General features: G+C 42.4%; 1 protein-coding gene and 1 pseudogene across 5 annotated transcripts in view; one reads left to right on the top strand and one right to left on the bottom strand.

Annotated features, from left to right (window-relative positions):
- Positions 1 to 21945, top strand: part of INTU (inturned planar cell polarity protein) — a 95443-nt gene that overhangs the window by 25949 nt on the left and 47549 nt on the right. For 3 of the 5 annotated variants that reach the window (XM_058666872.1, XM_058666874.1, XM_058666873.1), the window contains exons 3-4: positions 14244 to 14329; positions 19734 to 19838. In XM_058666872.1, coding sequence (XP_058522855.1) covers positions 14244 to 14329; positions 19734 to 19838 — 191 coding nt within the window. The remainder of the gene's footprint in view (positions 1 to 14243; positions 14330 to 19733; positions 19839 to 21945) is intronic. The other 2 variants (XM_058666875.1, XM_058666876.1) reach the window with 1 other exon arrangement.
- LOC105942004 (dnaJ homolog subfamily C member 17-like) lies at positions 5336 to 12123 on the bottom strand (annotated as a pseudogene).

Genomic DNA, 21945 nt, shown 5'->3' with positions numbered 1-21945 from the left:
CAGTGTTATGTTGGGAATTTGCTGGGAGAGGCTGTGGAATCACATAGGAAGGGTTTTGGTATCAGTGGCCAAATGTGTGTTCTGGAATGGTTACTTATGGTCTTCATATTCTCTTCTTAAAGTGTAATGCTGATTTTCCTCCCATAGAGGGTTCCATATGTGACTTTGAGTCTAGACGGGTCAGTGACCGCAGCTTATTCAGTGCTTGGGACATTAGAAGTTGGATCAGACAAGGTGATGTGACTTCTGCTTGGTTCTTTTAAGGATGCCTGTGCTTGGAACCAAGTTGTTGTTCTGTGAGGAAGGCCAGCAAACTCAGGGCAGGAGGCTCAGAGGCTGAGTTCGCTGGGCCTCACTCCAGTTTGCTGGGCCTTGCAGCAATGAGGTTAATGCTAGGCCTGCTCTTTATCTACCATCACCCTGAAAGGAAAGAAAATAGACTTGGGGGAAAGAGAACTTTGGCCATGCGGTTGTACTGTTTATTAAAAAAATTTTTTTTAAGATTTATTTTTTATTGGAAAGTCAGATATACAGAGAGGAGGAGAGACAAAGATCTTCCATCCGATGATTCACTCCCTAAGTGACCGCAACGGCCAGAGCTGAGCCAATCTGAAGCCAGGAGCCAGGAGCTTCTTTTAGGTCTCCCACGTGGATGCAGTGTCCCAAGTCTTTGGGCCGTCCTTGACTGCTTTTCCAGACCACAAGCAGGGACGGGAAGCAGGGCTGTCAGGATTAGAACCGGCACCCGTATGGGATCTTGGCATGTTCAAGGTGAGGACTTTAGCCACTAGGCCATCGCTCTAGATGCTATTCTGTAAGAATTCTAATTTTTCCTTATCAATAAATGAAGAAAAGGCCAAGAGGCCTGTAGTTTCCTCTAGAGATTATAGTATAGATCAATACCTCTAAATAAACGTTCTTCATTCATTCAGCAAACATCTTGGATGCCTGCTCTGTGCCAAGCGCCAAATCTGTATTTATCTCAAAGTAAACATGTACCTACATCTCTGACTCATCCTTAAAACAGAAAACTGATAGATAGGAGCAGTATGTTTTTTTTTTTCGAATCTTACTTAGTTACTTAGGGTACAAAGGGTCAAGGGCTACAGGAAAGTGGGTAAAACCATTGTTTCTACACTAATACCATTTTTTCCCCTCTATCTGGGGTCAGGGGAGAAACAAAGGGAAAAGTCCCACCCAGTCTTGCTCCCACCCCAGGTCCCCAATGTGAGGCATGCTCCGAGGGTCCTGCTCAAGCAGTTTTGATAGTTCAACAGTTCTGAATTGCTGTCAATCTCACTGTTCCAATCATGATGAAAGCTATTCAGAATAATCCCCTGGCTGACAAAGTCCCTTCATGATTTGGGTTCTGAGATCAGCAGTTCAGTTGGAGGGATCTCCAAAGAAACTTCATCTGAGATGATCCCAGACCTGATTCTTGCGTGTGCTTGCCAGTACAGGGTCTGATACCATCTGTCGCCCCAATCAGCTTATGCACATGCTGGTCATTGCAATTGCTGGGTCAGTTCTTTTTCCAGCTCTGTCTTCCACATGAACCTATGGGTGTTGTAGTCCAGCCCAATCCTGTCCACTTCATACTGGGCCCTCACGCAAGCCAGTGGGAGCTGTAGTCTAGTCGGGGCACTCTCATAACCCCCACCAGGCCTGCCCTCTACCCTGGTTCGCTTGCTTGCCAGTATGTACCACAGACTTGCTCAGTCTCTCCCACATCCCATTTTAGCTCTCGTACATGTCAATGGGCATTGATGCCTAGTTCAACCCAACTAACCTACTATCCAGCCCACACACATATTGGCGGATGCCATTCTGTCTAGCCACCCCTGCCCCTGTCCTGGTTTTCGTGCTCTCCAGTGGGAATGGTAACCCAAGAGGGAGGTGCCCACTATCTCCCTACTAGGCCACTCCACCTTCCAGATTATGCACTCTCCAGGTGGTTCTGCAGTTTAACTTGACAGATTTAGCTCCCAGTGCTATCCCCTCCTATCTGATGCTGCAGCAAAGCCCAACCAACCCTCACCCACTCTAATTTTTGCTTGCACCAATCGGAACAGTCAGCTCTACCTGGCCCTTCCCTAAATCTCACTCACTTGAGGCCCACAGGTGTTGTAGCCCTGCCTGGTCTGGTCTGCCCCCATCCCAACTCATGCTTTCCAGCAGGAGTGGTTGTCCAGCAAGGGAGCCCACATTCCTCCTGCCAGCTCTGCCCCTTCCTCCCTGGTTCTCACATGTGCAGTTCAGGTGCTGCAACCGCATCTGGTACAGCCCACCTCACCTTGGGATTCCGTAATGTACACTGGTTTTTGTCATGACTGAGCCCAGCCCAACCCATACTCTACTCTGGTGCTCGGATTCACCAACGGGTGTTTTGAATGGGTTCAGCCTGGTCTGCCCCCGACCTATGCCAACTGTATGCCGGTGGGTGTCTTCCTCTGGCCTGGTCTGGGTTGCTGTCTATTGTGGTTTTTGCGCTCACCTGTAGGGACTGTATCCCAAGCTTCTCCATCAGAACCTCTCACTATGCGAGGTCTTGCGCATACTGGTGGTTCCATGGGTCAGCCCTCCTTGCTGGACTTCAATCCATTCCCAGCCAAGGCTTATCTATACCCAGACACTGCTCTCACATGGCTCAGTAGGGATAGAGACCCAGCCTAGTCCATCCTACATCTACCCAGGTTCTCCAGAGCACCAGATGGTGCTGGTATCTAGCCTGACTCAGTGCGCGCAGCTGCAGTTCACAATTGTGCCAAGGAAGATTCCAGCCATATCCAGACCAGAATGCAGCCTCCACACTCTCCTGTGGAAACCTCAACCCAGTAAGGATGTATTCTCAAAGCTCCCCAACCGAGTCTATTCCCAGCCCTAGATTATGCACATCCCAGTGTTGCTATGACCCAATTGGCTAAGAATTCCACCTGTCTCAACCTTTGCCTTCGATACTGTGGCCTAGTATCCCTGGTTCATGCAGACCAGTCAGTGTAAGAGCCTAGTTCGGCATGACCTGTGCTCCATTCTGACTTCTGTTCTTTCTTGTGAGTTGGGGTTTGCATTGCCCTGCCCAGTCCACCCTTCCAGTTGCCCTGCCCAGCCTACCCCACATCCTATTTTAGGATGCACCTTTGGGTGGTGCTGCCTTGACCTGCCCAGATTACCATCAGTTCCTTTACCTGTAAGTGATGGCAGGTGTCATGGTCACACCTTGCTCAGCCCATCACCACCCCAACTCGTGAGCTAACCTGCAGGACTTGTACTTCCACAGGGTTTGGCCCACACTTCCCCCACAGAATCTATCCCCCGGACATGGTTCTCTCGTGTCCTGGTTAGTGTCTTGACCTGCCAAGTGTGACCAGTCCACTATTCCACCACCCAGTCAGGTATTTGCACCTAGCCTACCAGACAGGACCCCAGCCATAGCTTTTGTGTGGACTGGTATGTGGCAGTCAGTGATGCTCTGTGCTAACAGCCCATCTCAGGATTCCCATTTGGGCTGGCGAATCAGTCTTCCCAAATAGATCTTACAGTCTCCCCTCCAAACCACCAGTACCATGGGTACCAGGTCTCAGTACCCATGCTTACCAGAAGGTTCTGTGGCCCCGTTACTGGGAATCACCTAGAATTCATCTCTTATGTACCCTAACACTGTCCTTATTCATGGGTGTCCCTAGGCAGCAATTACATATCGTAAAACCCCAGAGTTCGCTGCAGGGTGGCCAGCAGACAGAGCCTGCACCATTTGGTGCGCTGACCACCCAAAGCCAAGGACTCAGTCACTGCCTTTTGGCAGTGGCTTTGGCCTGAGTCCCTAGCATTGGGTTCGGCTCAGCAGGGGCACCCTCCACAGCCACCACACTGTCAGGAGCTGCTTTTGCCCCCAACCGCAAGGTCCAAACCCCTACCAAACTCGTTCTGCCGCAAGTGAGCAGAATATTTATAAACTGTGGAGATGCTGAGAAAGTGTCCATGTGAGAAAAGAAGAAAATAAAATTGGGTCCTGTTTCACACCAGACATAAACATTTATTTTCTCCAAATATGAAAGATGATATAATGATATTTTGGAGTTGGTACAGTGGATCAACTAGCTAATCCTCCACCTCCAAGTGCTACATCCCTTATGAGCACCTGTTCATGTTGCAGCTGCCCCACTTCCCATCCAGCTCCCTGCTTGTGGTCTGGGAAAGCAGTTGAGGACAACCCAACGCCTTGGGACCCTGCACCCATGTGGGAGACCCAGAAGAAGTTCCCAGCTCCTGGCTTCGAATCAGTCAGCTCTAGCAATTCTGGCCATTTGGGGATTGAAGCAGAGGATAGAAGATTGTTCTATCTCTCCTTCTCTCTGTAAATCTGCCTTTCTAATGAAAATAAGTAAATCTAAAAAGGAAAAAGAAATAACATTTCTGGAAGGTGTGAGAGAGTAGTGCAAGATCTGACTCATAAAATAAAAATTGAAAAGTTATACTTAAAATTAACTTGAATTTTCATCAAAAGTTACTGTTAGAGTTAAAAAAGCAAACCTCTTATAACTTACAGTAGGCTTTTAGAAAAAGAACTGCAAATCAGTAACAGAAATATAGACAGCCCAGTTAAATAATGAATAAGAAACTCAAACAGGTAGATACTTTTCAAAAGAGGATGCCCAAATGACCCAGAAACTATGGAACCTCAGTAATTGTAGGAGAAATACAAATGAAAAGCACAGTGAGATAGGGGCACCCAGGCCCTAGAGCTGCTGGAGTTCACATGACTGATAATAAGTGCCACAGAGGCCTGGAGAGTCAGGAGTCTTCCTGTGGCTTGGTATTTATATTTTCTTTTGATGCTTTCTTTCTTGAAAACTTTCTGACTTGCAAAGTAAGGTGCAGTCTTGCACCTTCGTTGAGAGTGAAAGAGGCATTGACCAGCAACACTTTTCACATGGTCCTGTTTGCTGTAGACCATGGACTTGGAGCCCATGGTGGTAGGGGCTTGGTTAGGAGCGAGGTGTGGTGACAGGCAGGCTTCGTCATGAGCTTGGGGCCTTTGGGTAGGTCTGTTCTGTCTCTGGAGCTATGTCAGTTTATGCATTTCCCACTGGATCTGTAAGCAGCATGCTGTCATCTGGATATTAGTTTGGATGCCCCCAAAGGCTTTGGTCTCTGAAGTCTTATGTTAATGGCAGCAACAGATCAAAAAACTAAGCTAAACTTGTATTCTCAAAGAACGTGTCTTTTCTGTTAGAAGTCAGCAAGTGCCTTTTATTATTATCATTATTATTAACAAACAGAAGTTTATTGCAGGAACTTCTGGAAAAGGCTGTGTGTTGGGGATCCTGGGTGAAGGCTATGAGGGTGGGCCTTCTGTGTCCTCCCACTGCATCTGGGCAATCGGTTGCTACCACTCTGCAGCCTGATGCATGTACATATTGGCCAGGTCTCCTAATCCCTATCTGACAGCACCAAGCCCTTCGGCAGTCCTGGGTGGGTGGTCAGGGCCCATGGCACGCTGGGGCTGTCCCTCCAACCAGGAGATCTTAAGTGAGTTATCAACCAGACCCACTTCTTTCTGCACAGCCAGCTCCATGGCCTTGACCGTCAGCTCCACCACAGCCAGGCCTGGCCTCTTACTGGAAAGCACCAAGTTGAGAACCTCACCGTACTTCTGCATAAGCTGCAGGAGGACATCTCTGGAGTAGCCGCCACGGGACTCGTTCTTCTTGCACTTGCACTTCAGCATGAGTTTGGGGGCTCCTTGGGCTTCAGCATCTTCGGGCTCTCTTCTCAGCCTCTGCTGCCGCCCCTTGATCAGCATCTGCTGCTGTTGCAGCTGCCAGCAGCCTTCAGTCTCGAGCATTCAATCTGTTGCTCGAGCATCCTGGTGCTGTGGCACTTGGCATCCTCTTCCTGTGCCAGCCGCTCCCGTGCCTCTAGGTTGCGCTTCATTTTCTTTCTTTTCTCGTCAAGCTTCTGGTTCCTCTTGGCTGCCTATTTCCTGGCTGTCCTGACCTTGTCGTAGGCAGCCCTGGCTGCGGCATTAGTCAGTACTTCCAAGGCATGGAAGAGCTGGTGGAAGAATTGAGCTGCATCAGAATTATCTGGATTTTTGTGTGGGTAGCAGGAGAGAGCCTTCTGCTGGTAAGCTTCTTCACCTCTTTGTCCATAGCCTTCTCAATGCCTAGTAGCGCATACAGGTCCATCTGTAAGAACTCTTTGCTGACTGCTATGGTTCCAGCCTGAACTTGACCTGACAAGTGCTTTTTTGAAAATAACACTGCTAGGGGCTCAGCGCGATAGCCTAGTGGCTGAAGTCCTTGCCTTGAACGCGCCGGGATCCCATATGGGTGCCAGTTCTAATCCTGGCAGCCCCGCTTCCCATCCAGCTCCCTGCTTGTGGCCTGGGAAAGCAGTCGAGGACGGCCCAAAGCTTGGGACCCTGTGCCCATGTGGGAGACCTGGAAGAGGCTCCTGGCTTCAGATTGGCTCAGCTGCTGTCCTTGCCTACTCTTTCTGTGGGGTTCTCCGTTAGTCACACTTTATATCTGCTTTTAAGTCCCTGTTCATGGGTGGATTTGGTGCATTGAGCCAAAAGTCATATATGTGGACTGCTGACTGATGGTCAATAGCCTGATATTCTCACTTTCAGCAGCCAAAATCAGCAACAGCCAAGTGAGCTAAGTCAAGTGTATGATTGAATGGCTGATCTCATGCCCATTAATGTTTAGCATTTATCAGGCACAAATGGGCAAAATTAAGGTGTTGCAAGTAGGAATAGTTTCTACCTCTAGGAAGCATAGGAGTTTCAATCAGGAGGAAGTACAGGCAGAATTGTAGGATGCTACTTTTTCAGGTTAAGTTTTTATTTAATTAATCGAAAGAGTTACAGAGTCAGAAAGAGAGATGTTCCTTCTGCTTGTACATTCCTCAACTGCCTAAAACTGTGAATCTGGGCCAGGACAAAGCCAGGAGCCAGGAACTCCATCTAGGTCTCCTAGTACAGCAGGGGTTAAAACCTCAGGTCCTCTTGCTGCCTTTGCCCAGTGCAGGAGCACAAACCTGGGATGCAATCAGGACAGCCGGGACTCCCATTGCCACTCCAGTCCAGGGAGCTACAGGTGCCCTAGTGGGCCTGCCCCGTCTGGGATGCTGCTTTTCAATGAGACTGTGGTTACATGGATTTTTTTTAAACTTTATGAGCTTTTTTGGTACTGTGTTCCTGAAACTTGCGTACTTTTCTGCATGTGTATTTAATAGCAATAAAGGAAAAACAAGGCTCATGATTTCAGCTTTATTGTGGAAAAAAACTTGTCAGAATGAAATTATTTTCTTTTTATTCTTGGTACATAACAACATGCTTGGCTCATACTGAGTTCTCAAAAAAAACATGTATTCAATGGTTTTAAGTAAACTGTAAGAAGAATATATAGAGGGGAAACATTTAAAGTGAAAGTCAATAAGCTCTTGATCTGGCCCTATGCTTCCGTTTCTCTGGCCTCTGGCCTCCCCAGGACAGATAATCCCCTGAGTATGTCCCTGTGTACTGCTTAGATGGGACAATGAAGATAGCAATGTTATTTCTGGTTTGTGTGCTGTCAGGAGTTCCAGGAGAGGGGTGAATGTCCGCAGCTTTGCAAGTGTGCCCAGGTTATTCGTTGCATGTCTCTTAGGATAACTTATATTGTTGGGGATGCTGGGGTATAGGTCTGCAGCTTAACAGATGGACTTAAGGGTAATGACCATTTGTTCCCCTTTGGATTATGTTTTGTTGGATTATGATTGGTTGGGTTGCCATATGGACTATGTTTTGCTATTTCTAGTATGCTCTTTTATCACCAAGCTTGGTTAATAAAGACTCCTTAATAAACCTTAAAAAAAAAGCAGTCAATAAGCCAGTATGCTATTAGTATTGAGAAAGCATGAGGGCATTGCTGATGATTGTTTTCATTACTTTTTCAAATTTTCTATGATTATGTTATATAGTGGCAAAAAATAAATATATTTTAGATGTGAAGAATGGACTATCTGTAAGGTACATTCATTATTTTTCTGCTAGTCTCTTTTATAATTTTGTTTCATTGCATCTGTGGTCAGTGGCTGAACAGTAAGATAGCCATAAGGACAAGAGAATCGTGAAAGGTTTGTCCTGTAATGCATTTCCAAGGGACAGCTTTGGCTTTGTGGACCTGCAGAATGGGCCTCCACTCTACAGTGGAGGGATTCCTTTCTTTTCAAAACAGCAGGACTGTATTCTAATCGTTCTGGGGGCTTTTGCACCATTTTTGCAATTCCCACTGTCAAAAGTTTGCCTCCTTACTTCTTTAAATTTTTACTTCGGAGTTTTTCCTAGAGTTTGACAGTCAACTGAGAGCTCCTCAACTACCTGTAACTGCCCCCCATCCTCAGACCACATCAAAGGAAATACCCCCAATAACTGTATCTATGAAGCTGTGTTTCACATTGATGGCTTTTTTCCCCCTCCAAGATGACTCATTCTTGGTCATTTTAGCTGAAAAAAAATTTTTTTTTCAGGAATTGAAAGAGACGGGATGGAGGGGGAGAGAAATCACCTGTTTGTGGTTTGAACTCCTGCAAGTTATTTCCGATTGAAGAAAAAACCAAAAATTTTACTTTATGCTCTTGTGTACTTTCTACTCTTACTTCTGGTCACTGATTGGCTTTGAATAATACACTAGGTTGTTCAGCTCTCTCTTAAGGTTTTTACTTACTTTTTAAAGGTGTTTTTAATTGGAAGATAAGGTATACAAATCTTAAATGTAGAGAAGTGTACTTAAGTGTACACATCTTAAGTGTTCAGAATGATTTGTCTTTAAGATTTATTTTTATTTGAAAGGCAGATTTACAGAAAGAGAAGGAGAGACAGAGAAATCTTCCATCACTGGTTAACTCCCCACGTGGCTGCAATGGCTGGAGCTAAGCCTATCTGAAGCCAGGGGACAGCAGCTTATCAGTCTCCCAGGAGGATGCAAGGGCCCAAGGACTTGAGTCATCTACTGGTGCTTTCCTAGGCACATTAGCAGGGAGCTGGATGGGAAGTGGAGCAGTTGGAATTTCAACCAGTGCCCATATGGGATGCTGGCACCATAGTGTTGACCTCTTTCCGAATGATATGGTTGTAGGAATGTAGCTGTAACTACCATCCAAATGAAGAGATCCAATTTTTTTTGGTACCTAGTGACCCTGTCACCTCATAGATGGTTACCACATCAAATATCTTCTAGAAGTTAGAAGTCTTCAGTTAACTGAGTTGAATTTGCATGATCTGGAATTTTACGTAAATGCAAATTAGTGGTGTGTGTTATGCTGTTTCTCTTAGTTTTAGCGTATGTTTATGTCCACGAGCAATGCCTTTGTTGTACGCATACACAATACTCTTTCATTCCATATTTGATGGCTATTTTGATTGTTGCTAGTTAAGATATTTGAAGTGCTTTTCTATAAAGATAGATTTGAGTACCTCGTGGATATTTTTATTCCCTGATGTTTTTCATTTTGGTACATATACATTTTTATTTTCCTTGTCGGATACACTTTGTTTTTCTTGGGGGAAACTAGCTCTACTCTGTCTCTCCCACTTCATTTGTTTTTACCTGCCATACCTGGACCTACTAGTAGAGGAAAGAAACTGAAGTGGTGAGTACATTGGAAAGACAGAATTTTGGTCTCTTTCGGCTTTTCCAGAGCTGCTGATGCAATTACTTCCTTCTCCAGATGAGAGTCAAAGGGGTGACATGACTTACACAATACCAGATGGCCAGTCAGTGATAAAGCTGGGACCCATGCGTTCTGACTCCATTGCTGGACTCTCTCACCTGCCACATTGCTCACTTCAGTAGGTGGGGAAAAGGGCCAAAGGATTTATCTCTCCTTGAAGCAAAAAAAAAGGTGAGGGGGGAAGTCTTAATCTTTTCAAAATGTAATTTGAAGATAAGTATCAATCTACAACAATCTACAACATGTACTCCTTAACCCAGTCAATTCACGTGTCAAACATCACTCCTAAATGTAATCTAAAACAGATCAGCAAATCGTAGTCAGAAGGTCAGCTCAGATCCATCACCTGGTTTTGTAAAGAATGGTTAAACTTTTTTTTTACAAAAACAATAACTTATGACATGCAAAAGTGTATGAAGCCCAAATGCCAGTGTCCATAAATAAAATTTTATGGGAGCATAGCTGCATTCATTTATTTATTGTCTATGGCTGCCTTCAAGCTACAACAGCAGAGCAATGTAGTTGCAACACAGACCATATGGCCCACAGAGCCTGAATTATTTTCTTTCCTGTTTGTAACAGAAAAATTTGCTGACCCAGATTGAAAGAGGGGAAAAACTGTGCATGAAAAAACATTTATTGAAACATTTTAAAATAATTTTTTAATTAAAAAGCATAAAAATGTCAAACAAGGCATGGTTATTTGTATTATAATTTAATACATTTGGGATGTTATTCGGTTATTAAAATTATAATTCTAAAAACTATGCAACAACATAAAAATCTTTTTTTTTTTTGAGAGGTTTAACAGTTAAAATTCTGATGCCAGTGTTGTGGTACAACAAGATAAGTTCCCATTTGGGAAGCTGCACTCTGTGTAAGGACCTGATTTAAGTCCTGGCCACTGCGCGCTTCCAGGCTAATTTCCTCCTGATACACCTAGGAGGCCACAGACCACAGCCCTAGATTCTTAGATCTTTTCACCCATGTGGGTAATGGATAAACAGGCTCCTGGCTTTGACCAGGGCATCTGGGAAGTGAACCAACACATGGAAAATCTCTCTCTCTTTCTCACTTTCCTTCCCTCCCTCTCATGTTTTTCCCCCTCTCTCTGTCACTCTGCTTTTTAAATAAATATTTTTAAGCTAAAATAAAAACCACTATAAACCTTGTTTGTATAAACATAGGTAAAGGGCCCGGCGGCGTGGCCTAGCGGCTAAAGTCCTCGCCTTGAAAGCCCCGGGATCCCATATGGGCGCTGGTTCTAATCCTGGCAGCTCCACTTCCCATCCAGCTCCCTGCTTGTGGCCTGGGAAAGCAGTCGAGGACGGCCCAAGGCTTTGGGTTCCTGCACCCGCGTGGGAGACCTGGAAGAGGTTCCAGGTTCCCGGCTCGGATCGGCGCAGCACCGGCCATTGCGGCTCACTTGGGGAGTGAAACATCGGAGGGAAGATCTTCCTCTCTGTCTCTCCTCTCTGTATATCTGACTTTGTAATAAAATAAATAAATCTTTAAAAAAAATAAACATAGGTAAAGACTAAACATTATTTGCAAAAATAATCATAGGTGTAGTTCTAGGGTCACCAATTTTTACATTTCTGTAACACTGTTTTCTTAACTGCAAATATTAAGTTTGCACAAGCTTTTTACCCACTGTCATTAGGGTTTGTAAAACTGCTAATCAAATGTTTTGAATGATAGTTGTAGTATTGTGCTATCTCTGTTGGAGCAAGGTTATAGAATGGTAGGTTGGTAGGGGCCTGAATTTTGTAGTGTAGAACCCATACATACATTATAAATGATAAGCTGAGATTGATTCTCAAAAAATCATAACAATGAAAGTCATTGCTAGTAAAGACACTGTTAGTAAAAGCTGAATGTAAAAAATGGCAGTGTGATAGTTATGTTTCAAAAACCAGTTTCTCTTTCTCTTGAAGTCACCTTTGACTTAGTTTAAATGGTTAATTTGAATTTTCAATCTGACCTTCATCCCATTGTCTCATACATATTTTCTAGTCCTTTTGTGCAGAAACCTCGGGTTTTTTTTTTTAAAGGCGAAGTTTACAGAGAGAGGGAGAGAGCAACTTTTTCTGCTGGTTTACTCACCGAATGTACCAATAGCTACAGCTGGACTTGGATAAAGCCAGGGGCCTGAAATTTCATACAGTCTTTCTTATGTGAAGGATCCAAGCTATTGGGACATCTGCTTTCCCAGGATTGGAAGTGGAGGAGCTGGATTCGAAGTGGAGTAACTGGGACTTGAACTTATACCCAAATGGGATTCTGGCGATGTGGGCAGCAGCTTAACTGACTGCACTGCAGAAGTTTCATTGCTGACGTGATGGATTTTGCCCCCGACTTCCAAATGCATTCAGTGTACTCATCCCACTTCTTTGCATTCATGGTCCCGATGACTTTTCTTGGTGCTTAGCAAAGATTGCTTTGTATTGTTAGGTGAGTTCATTTATTTTCTATTGTTGCTATGGTCTATTTTCACAAATTTAGTGACTTAATGCTAATTTGTCACCCTGCAATTCTTCAAGTCAGAACTCTAAAATAGGACCTTCTACACGGAGATCAAGGTGTCCACAGGACTGCGTTCCTTGTTGAAGCTTCAACTGACTCTTTTCTGGGCAGCTTTCAGAGCCACCTGCATGTGTTAGATGGGGATCAGTTTGGGTGCAGAATATTTTTTCACAATATATACAAAATAAAATGAGAAACTATAAATATATTTCCAAAAGGTTTATACTAAAACTCGTACTTTTAATTCTATTTTCCATGAACTTTTTTTAGTTTGCAAATTGTTTTTTTACTTTACTTATTTATATTGTTTAATTTTAATGAATATTTAAGAATACAATAGGGGACTCCATCGTGACATAGTAGGGTAAACTTTTGCCTGCATCACCAGCATCCCATATGGGCACCAGTTCAAGTCTCAGCTGCTCCACTTCTGATCTAGCTCCCTGCTGTCCTGGGAAGGCAGCAGAAGATGGCCCAAGTCCTTAGGCCCTTGCACGTACTGGGAGACTTAGAAACCTCTCAAATGAGTAGCATCTGTAGTGCTTATAAACCTACTGCCAGCCTTGGGGAGCTGTGTGTGGGCAGCCCAAGAACCTCCTGCTCACCCTGTGCTTATCCTCTTCCCTGCATACAGAGGAAGGAAAGAAGGTAAGAGTAGCAATACCCAAGGTCTCAGTGTTCCATCCGCTCCCCACCCTAAGTAGTTCACACTGAAGGAGGAACTTTAAACTTAGGAAATGTCCATCTTTTATAAAGAACAAAGGCTAACAGTAAGATACGGAGTAAGACAGTGTCTTCCTACTTCCAGTAAATAAGCTTGACTTTTACTCTAGAGGAAAAAGTTATCGGTGTTGTCCAAAGCCGTTTGCTACACAAACATCCATTAAAAAAATATTTGGAATAAAAATTCTTAGTTTCTCAGCTTAAAGATATATGGAATACAAGAGACCCAAGGAGAATGTGTGGACCAGCATATTTCAGAGTATATGTGTTTGTTATCCTCCCCAAAGAATATTGTGCTCCTAAAGGCAGGGATTTTTTTTTATTAAATTTATTCATTAATTACATTGTGTTGTAATTACATAGAATCTGGGATTCTCCCCCCCAGCCTCCCCCCATGGTGGGTTCCTCCACCCCGCTGCATAACCATAGTTCAAGTTTAGTTGAAATTCCCTCCCTGCAAGAATTAAAGGCAGGGATTTTTGTGTGTTTCATCAGTTCTCTGTAGTGTTGAGAAAAGTGCCTGGCACGCTGTGGGTGCTTGGTAAATGTTTTTGAATGAATTATTGAACATTAGTTGCTTGATTGATGAGAAAAATAATTGTTATAGATTTCCATTAATACAGCTAACTGGTGTTTTGATCTTTATACTCAGAAAGCATGTTTTTATTTTAACATTGATCCTTTATTTTTTTACCAAATTTGATGAACATGCACATTTTGAGAAAAGCCAGGGAAGAGATCATTTTTCAATGAAATGAGCTGTGTAATTTGATATGGTTGAGGATTTTGAAGCAAAGAGCAGCATGCAGACACAGATCAATAGTAGCAGTAAATACCACAGCTGTTGAGTTAGGATGTGCCATGTGGATTTAGTTAAATTTTCAGCTTAAATTTTTTTATTGTGGGTCCAACAGGTTAGGTTCAGTTTTGTTGAATGCCAAACTTAGTTTTTGCAACACACCTTCCATTCAACCTTCAGGTTTGCGTTAATTCTCCCAGTTGTGTCAATAATGAGACTATCCATTACTTTACTACTTATTGGCTATATCCATAGTCTAATGGTAAGTGGTATTATAGGCTAAGAACAACAGAGTTGGAGAGTTAGCTTTGGTACCAATTTGTAACTTAGACAAATCTCTGAGTGCGCCTATCATATTTTCCATCCTGCTGTGAGAAGGACAGAATAGGCACTTTTTAAATGTTTGGCTTCTAGATGTGTTTGGTTTGGAGAATGTCACCTAGTTGTCCTTCATCATTATTCATTCTGTTTTTAGGCGATGTCCTCGTTGCTGTGAATGATGTTGACGTCACCTCTGAAAACATAGAGAGAGTTCTGTCTTGCATTCCTGGACCCATGCAGGTGTGGACATTCATTTGCTATATTTTATGATGTTACATAAAATAAATACATCTTGTTAACCAAAGATTATTATGTATGGTGAGTCACATTGAGATGTATATATTTAAGAAATTTTAGCTCTTGCTAACTTTTTTTTTAAGTTTGTTTATTTTACTTGAGTTTATTTATTTTACAAAGAGAGGGAGAGATGAATATCTTTCATCTGCTAGTTCATTCCTCAAAGGGACACAAGAGCCAGAGCGGAGCCAGTCTGAAGCCAAAGGCCAGGACTTCTTCTGGGTGACTCACATGGGTGTAGGGGCCCAAGAACTTGAGCCATCCTCTGCTGCTTTCCCAGGCCATTAGCAGGGAATGGAACTGGGTAAGAGGTGCAATATCCAGAGCTTGAACTGGTGCCCGTATGGGATGCTGACACTGCAGGTGGAGGATTAGAATGCTATAGCATCGTACTTGCCCCATTGCTACACTAGCATTTTTTAAAACATTTTTAGATATTCTAAAATGAGAGAAAAATATCTACAAATAAAACTGATTCACAGCAATAATAAAAACATATAATTACTAACTTGTCGTTATAATCACCATATTTACTAATGATAGTTTAGTTCCTGGAAGAATCGTTTTCAACTATTAGAGAATTTTTTGTTCTTTGACTTAGTTAAAATCACTATTCTTATGAAATTTCTCAGTGTCATTTTGTTTGTTTTAAAAACTAGTTACTCAGTTGTGTTTTTTTTTTATCTTTTTTCCGTTCTCTAATTTAACTTTCCTCCTTAACATTTTTTAGCTGCTTAGTAAATTATTTTTTCATCACTGTAGATGAGTAAATTTTTCCCTAATAAATCACATTGAAATCTTGTAATATAGATGACTTTTTAAAATATATATATATTTCTTTTTATTGGAAAGGCAGATTTACAGAGAAGAGGAGAGACAGAGAGGAAGATCTTCCATCTGCTGGTTTATTCTCTAAGTGGTCACAGCCGCCAGAGGTGAGCCCATCCGAAGCCAGGAGCCAGGAGCCTCCTCCAGGTCTCCCACATGGGTGGGGTTGGTGCTGGGTCCCAAGGCTTTGAGCCATTCTCAACTGCTTTCCCAGGCCACAAGCAAGGAGCTGGATGGAAAGTGGGGCCTCCAAGATTAGAACTGGTGCCCATATAGGATCCCGGTGCTTGCAAGGCCAGGACTTTAGCCACTAGGCTACCCCACCAGGCCCTAGATGACATTTTTTTAGGTTATTAGATGTATTTTGAAAGTACTATGCTTTTTATTTATGAATACTCCGTTACATTTAGCATCAGGGATTAACTTTTCTCTGGGGGTCAAGAAGGTGGTATGTTTAGATAGGTTGGAGGACCCATCCTGCCGTGAGAGGCCAGAGTTGTTTTTGTTTTAGTCAGGGATGAAGAGCAGAATTCTCTAGGACCAGCAGTACGGCACAACAGGTAAGTTGCTGCTGCAGTGCTGATATCCTGTATGGTACTATCTGGTGTTTGTCTTAGCTGCTCCATTTCCTATTCAGCTTCTTACTAATGGCCAAAGAAAAGCAGTGGATGATGATCCAAGTGTTAGGGTCCCTGCCAAACATGGGGAAAACCTTGAAGAAGCTCCAGGCTCCTGACTTTGGCCTTGTCCAGCCTTGGCCATTGTTGCCATCTCAGGGGGTGAGTCATCAAATGCAAGATATCTCTCCCTCTGTAACTCTGACTTATTAGCATCTCATTTGGGATTCTGAAATACTAATAATAAATAATAAGTCCTGTGGATGAAATTACTTATTTATTAACAAGTAAGATTTTGCTTCTTCCTACTTCTTTCTTTTTTTTAGGATTTATTTTATTTTTTATTGGAAAGGCAGGTTTACAGACAGAAGGAACAAGAGAAATTTTCCATCTGCTGGTTTACTTTCCAAGTGGCCACAATGGCCCAGAGCTGATCGAGTCCGAAGCCAGAAGCCAAGAACTTCTTCTAGGTCTCTCACACCAGTGCAGGGTCCCAAGGCTTTGGGCCATCTTCCACTGCTTTCTCAGGCCACAGATGTGGAACTGGATGGGAAATGGGGCAGCTGGGAGATTCAGTCACTGAGCTATAGCTCCAGGCCCCACACTTCCTTCCCTTAAACAGATACATGTACACATGCTTGCATGTACACATGAATGTATAAAGAAATATAAAATGAAGAAACCGGATATGGTAGCCAGTGACCAGCAATACCTAAGAATGGATAAAGGTATAGAGGCAGGGCAATGTGTGAAATTCTACCAATTACAGTGCTAAAATAAGGTCTGCTGATGTTGCCTTTGTCATTACATGTGGAAGGGTCCTGGAGGGGCAAGTCAGGGCACTAGGGGCTTGGACAGTTGCTAGCCACCAAACCCTAGTGAAGATGACAACATCTTATCAACTAAGCCGGCTTCCTCCTAGTAAAGTAGCAGTGCATTAGCCTTAGGGGCAGGCTTCTTGCCCACTTGCTTAAGTCAGTTGCGGATGTGTTGACCAAGTTCAGCCACATCTCTTCTGTTTTTAAAAAGGGAAAATTGCATTAAGATGGAGTCATAATGTATTTACATATGATCAATATTTGTAAATTCATTCATGTACACACCTGTCAGGGGAAAAAAAGGCGAGAAAGAATGAATGACAAGTATTTCAGTGGTGGGTGTTTGGCACAGTGGTTATATCACTGCTTACAATGCCTGCATTCGATAACATACTGCCTGGTTTCCTGGGAAAGCAGTGGAGGATGGCACCAAAACCTTGGGATCCTGTACCTGCATGAGAAACCTGAAAGAAGCTCCTGGCTTTGGATCCATTCCGTTTTAGTCATTGTGGCCATGTGGCGAGTGAACCACTAGATGGAAGACCTTCTGTCTTTCCTTCCTTCCTCTCTGTAAAGCTGACTTCCAAATAAAAAGAAATAAACCTTAAAAAATATATGTATATATTTATATATAGTATAAATATATAATATTTATATATATTTATATATTATATATATCTATTATATATATATATACATACACACACACATATATATATATAATAGATATAGCAATTTGCCCAAAGTTGCAGGATTCATAACCTCTGGAACGGGAGCTCAAGCTGGCTCTGCAACATGATTTTTCAGTTCACACACAAGCTGTATAGATCTAGTATGTGTATTCCCTTATTCTTGCTTGGCCAAAGCTAGCTGATCTGGACTTGTGCCAAAAAAAGTTGCTGTTCCAAGTTTGCATCTGTGTCATTTGAAACAGTTATCCAAGCAATAAGAAGAGTTTTGATTATAAAAAACGCCACAGGAGATTTTTAATATTTAAATCTGGAAGTGCCTAACAGTACCCTTTTATGTATATAAGGCTGCAGCAGCTTCTTGTCATCCAACAGAAGACCCAGGAGATGGTTTGATCTGATACAGACACCACCAGGGACAAGGAGGTCAAATTAAACCTTGCTCTGAACAAGTTTCCAACTCTTCTGGGTTCCAGTTTCCTAATCAGTAGTAAGAGGCCTTCTGTACAAGGGCAGTCTCTGTGTCTAGGTTCAGCTCCGCACATCTCTGCTTTCTAAATAATTTCTGATAGAAATAGACTCAGAATACTGAATGAAGTCTAGAAGCAAAGACTGTCCTTTATGAGCTACAAAAGCCCAGATCCTCTCCTTTAAAGCCAGGTTTGAACATTTTGTAAAACAATTATCTGAAGTTATTTTATTTAAAAAAAAAAGTTATTCTCATAAAAGACAAAAATTAAAAAGACCAGAGAACTGTTCTAGACTACTGCTGACTAAGTGACATGTAATACAATCACATGTCACTTAATGATAGGATATAGCCTGAGAAATGCATCATGAGGCAGTTTTGTCATTCTGTTAGTATTAGAGAATAGAGCATATAGTTAGACAAAGCTGGATGGTTTGTATACCCAGATTGTGTGGTGTATCTATTTGGGATAAGCTGTTACTACTTCAGACCAAGATAACAAAATGCATGGACTTAAATCAGGCGTAAGAGAAAATGACATAGTAAGGAGATATTATAAACACTCAATTATGAGATTGCTGTGGATCTAATGCAGCATACCACTTTATTAAAATATAAATATGTAAAATATCAAAAATAAGAGTACAGTTTATGCGTGGTCGATACCTATAGTAGTCCTTTGTTATCAAGTGTTACGTATATACACAGATTGTGTAAGTTCTACTTTTCACACAACTGATAAGGCACAGACTTGTTTATACCAGTATCACCATAAATATGTGAGTGGTGCATTGTGCAATGATGACCAAGTCGCCACGCAATGGGGAGTGTTTAGCTCCGTGCTAGTCTTATGGGATCACTCTCTTTCTGTGGCTTCATCAGTAGAAATATAGTCAATAATCCTGGATTGATATTAGTGGCTGTAGGAAACAGCAGTGTGAGGACAACTGAGAAAAAATTGGACCTGAATTTTAGAACATAACAGTGTTGCATATAATGTTAAAATTCCTAAGTGTGATAATTATGTTTTAGTTGTATAGGAGGATGCCATGATTCTCATGAGATAAATCCTTCAATTATGGATGATGTGTGGAAATGTCTTCAAATAACTTTGCAGTGGTTCAGCCAAAAAATTTTGTAGTGTGTCCATGGAGAGAGGAGGAGAATGGAAAGCACAGGGAAGAAGATTGGAGAGAAGAGATGCAAATGTAGCAGCATGGTAACATGATGAAGTGTGGATGAGGGAAAATTACGAGTGATCCTTATTGCATCCTTGCAATTTGTAGAGTTGAAATATTTAAAATAAAAAGAATTTTTTTTTACAAATTAGACCTTACAGTAGAATGACAGTACAAATGCCATTCTAGTTGACCAACTTTCATGATCTTGATCCCTTGCCACAGCTCTGTCCACTCATGTATTCAACGACTGTGTACACACAGTTGTGTGTGTGGCACATCCTCCTTTCCTCTGGCTTGATCACGGAGCTTGGCCTCAAGCTGTGTTTGACCAGGGCTGATTTATGCAGCTTGGGCCAGAGCTGTTTTCCCAGCACCTCCTGTAGATCAGCCTGCAGATCATACAGTAGTATTGGACTCCACAGCACCTCTTTCTTGGGCCTAAAGAAAAACTGATACTTGATTGTTTTAGCTTTTGCTATCTCTTTATTACACAAGGGTAATACTTGTCTTATGGAAAAATTAGGAAACAATATAATAAGTTTTTTTAATTTATAAAATTATTGTCAGAGCCTAGAGGTAGCCATCTATACCAATATTATATTTTATTTTAAAGTATTTATTTAGTTGAGAGAGAAAAAAAAGGAGGGAGGAAGGGGAAAGAGATAGTTCCTATTTATTGGTTCACCCCCTGAGTGCTTACCAAAGCCAGAGTTGGTCCCATCCACATCTCCTCTGTCGTCAGCAGGAACTCCATCACTTGAGCCCTCACTGCTGCCTTCCAGGGTTTGCAGTAGTAGGAAGCTGGAGTCAGGAGCCAGAGATGGATATCAAACTCAGTGCCATCTGGGATGTAAGTATCCTAACTGGCATCTTAACTGCTAGGTCAAATGCCTACCCTCATGTTGACATTTTAAAGTAGAGGATGTGATGTGACCAGATTTGCTTTTTAGGTAAACATGACTCTGGATCAGGAAGGTGAAAAAATGGGAGGACTGGAAACCAGCTGGCAAGGTTTGCAGTATTTACAGAAGGAAGGTGAGAAAAGCCTGAGCAAAGATGTTGACTGCAGTGGTGGAGGAGACATAGATGCGATTTGAGATGTGGAGCAGTGAAGGAAACAGTACTTCTAGCAGGAAGGAGAGAAGGCTGAGAAGCCTGCCAGTGTAGCTGCCAAGGAAGAGGATTCAGGGGAAGTCATTTGCTGGGCCAGATGATTGCTTCACATTTTTGACTAAGAACTGTTAAAAGCATCTGCCAGTTGGTAGCCAAAGAGAGAAGGAAGAGACCTGCAGGGAACAGCATCAGGGTTGTGGGAGGGACAGTGCAGTCTGAGGCAGCCGCTGAAGGCAGAGCTCTGGCCCTGGCTCCGTCTGTAGAGTCTGGTAGCCAGAGCAGAGTCTGGGGTCTGTTTGGCCAATGCTAAGAAGCCATTGCTTCTTAAATAGGGTGAGTTGAAAATAGAGATTGATGCAGGGGATAATAAAAGCAACAGGAAGTGATTTGGGAACTGATGAGAATATAGAGAGTGTCCTTGAACCTGAGGAAAGTGCTTTAAGTCCTCAATTAAAGGGAATGGAGGAAAGGATGGTCAAATTGCACAAGAAAGAGAGAGCAGCTGAGGGCTCATGAACCTTGGCTTGTGTTAAAGTCTACAGAATGGCAAGAAAACTCTCCATAAGAAAAGTTTCATATACACTGACTTACTTTAGGGATTGCTTAATTAAAGTGTTTGTTTATAAGACATGTGATATCTTTAATATTTATTTATGTCAACCCCTTTTTAAAAAACATCTCTTAACTCAGTTTGGTTTTTCTTTGTTACCCTTTTTCATTTCATCAAGGCTACCCCGATTTCCTGACATTTACAGCTGTTTAACATGCAAGCTTTTAAAAATGTCCTCCTAAAGTGTAATTATCTTCGCATTATGTGCCAGCTGCTCTGAAATCAGGAGAATGGCAGTGAACCGGTCCCTTGAAGAATTTTAATGGGGGGTTCTGTGATGTGTGTTTTTGTTTGGGTTTTTGTCATGGAGAGGAGATTAGGTCCCTGCCTCATAGAGAAGGCAGCAAGTCTTCTGCCAAGGATAACATGGAACTTAGCTTTCAAACACATATGTCATTTTCCACCAGGCATAGCAAAGCAGCCTTAAATTTGAGGTTGTTATTACTGCCTAAAGGAAAGTTGGTGAATTTTTTATTTTTAGCTCGTTTGCTTTTGACACTTTCGGTGAGTTACGGCATATCTTTTGACCTTTCCATCCATGAGAATGTCAGCTGGAGAAGATGGCCTCACCATTCTGAGACAACGTTTTCCCCCTCTGGGGACATGCCTTGCTCAGGTTTTCTGCTCAGCTGTCCCAGACACACACTTCTACAGAGTCGCGCCTGCCTGCCTAGGTGTCTCTCATCTTGTGGCCCTCCAGTCAAATCGCTCCCACCTCCATTCCTGCACCTGCATGCGGAGCTCCTCTTCAAAGCCCAGGGTCAGGGGAAAAAAATCTTCAAAGCTTCTGTCTGCCATATCACAAAATTTATACTCAAGAATTTCTCAAATTCTTGCACTTTCTCACATTTCCAGGGAATACCACCAAGGGCTACCGTGTATTTTCTTTCAGAAATTCCTAAATTCTCTTTTCTCAGATAAAAGAATCCTCTGAGCACCAAGCCATTCACTTCATCAACTGCCTATTCAAAGATTTCAGATGTTATGCTTGTATTTATCTTCATATTTGTATGTTTATTTATCGTGTTTTATAGTATCATGTGAATGAACAAGGAAATTGATAGGTGGAGCTATGGATATTTTTAAGATGCTTAATATTTGTCATAAAAAAGTTCATTTTTAAAAAGAATGACTATCTGTCATTAGTTTTTATCATTCATGTAAGTTCAATGTTGAAAATGACTTGTAATATTATTAAGAAAAGAGATAATTTCTATGTCTTAGAAATAATTTT

The sequence above is a fragment of the Ochotona princeps genome, chromosome 7 (genome assembly GCF_030435755.1).
Source record: "Ochotona princeps isolate mOchPri1 chromosome 7, mOchPri1.hap1, whole genome shotgun sequence".
NCBI classification, from domain to species: domain Eukaryota; kingdom Metazoa; phylum Chordata; class Mammalia; order Lagomorpha; family Ochotonidae; genus Ochotona; species Ochotona princeps.
Note: the sequence above shows the minus strand (reverse complement) of the source record. Positions and strands in the feature narration are given on the sequence as shown.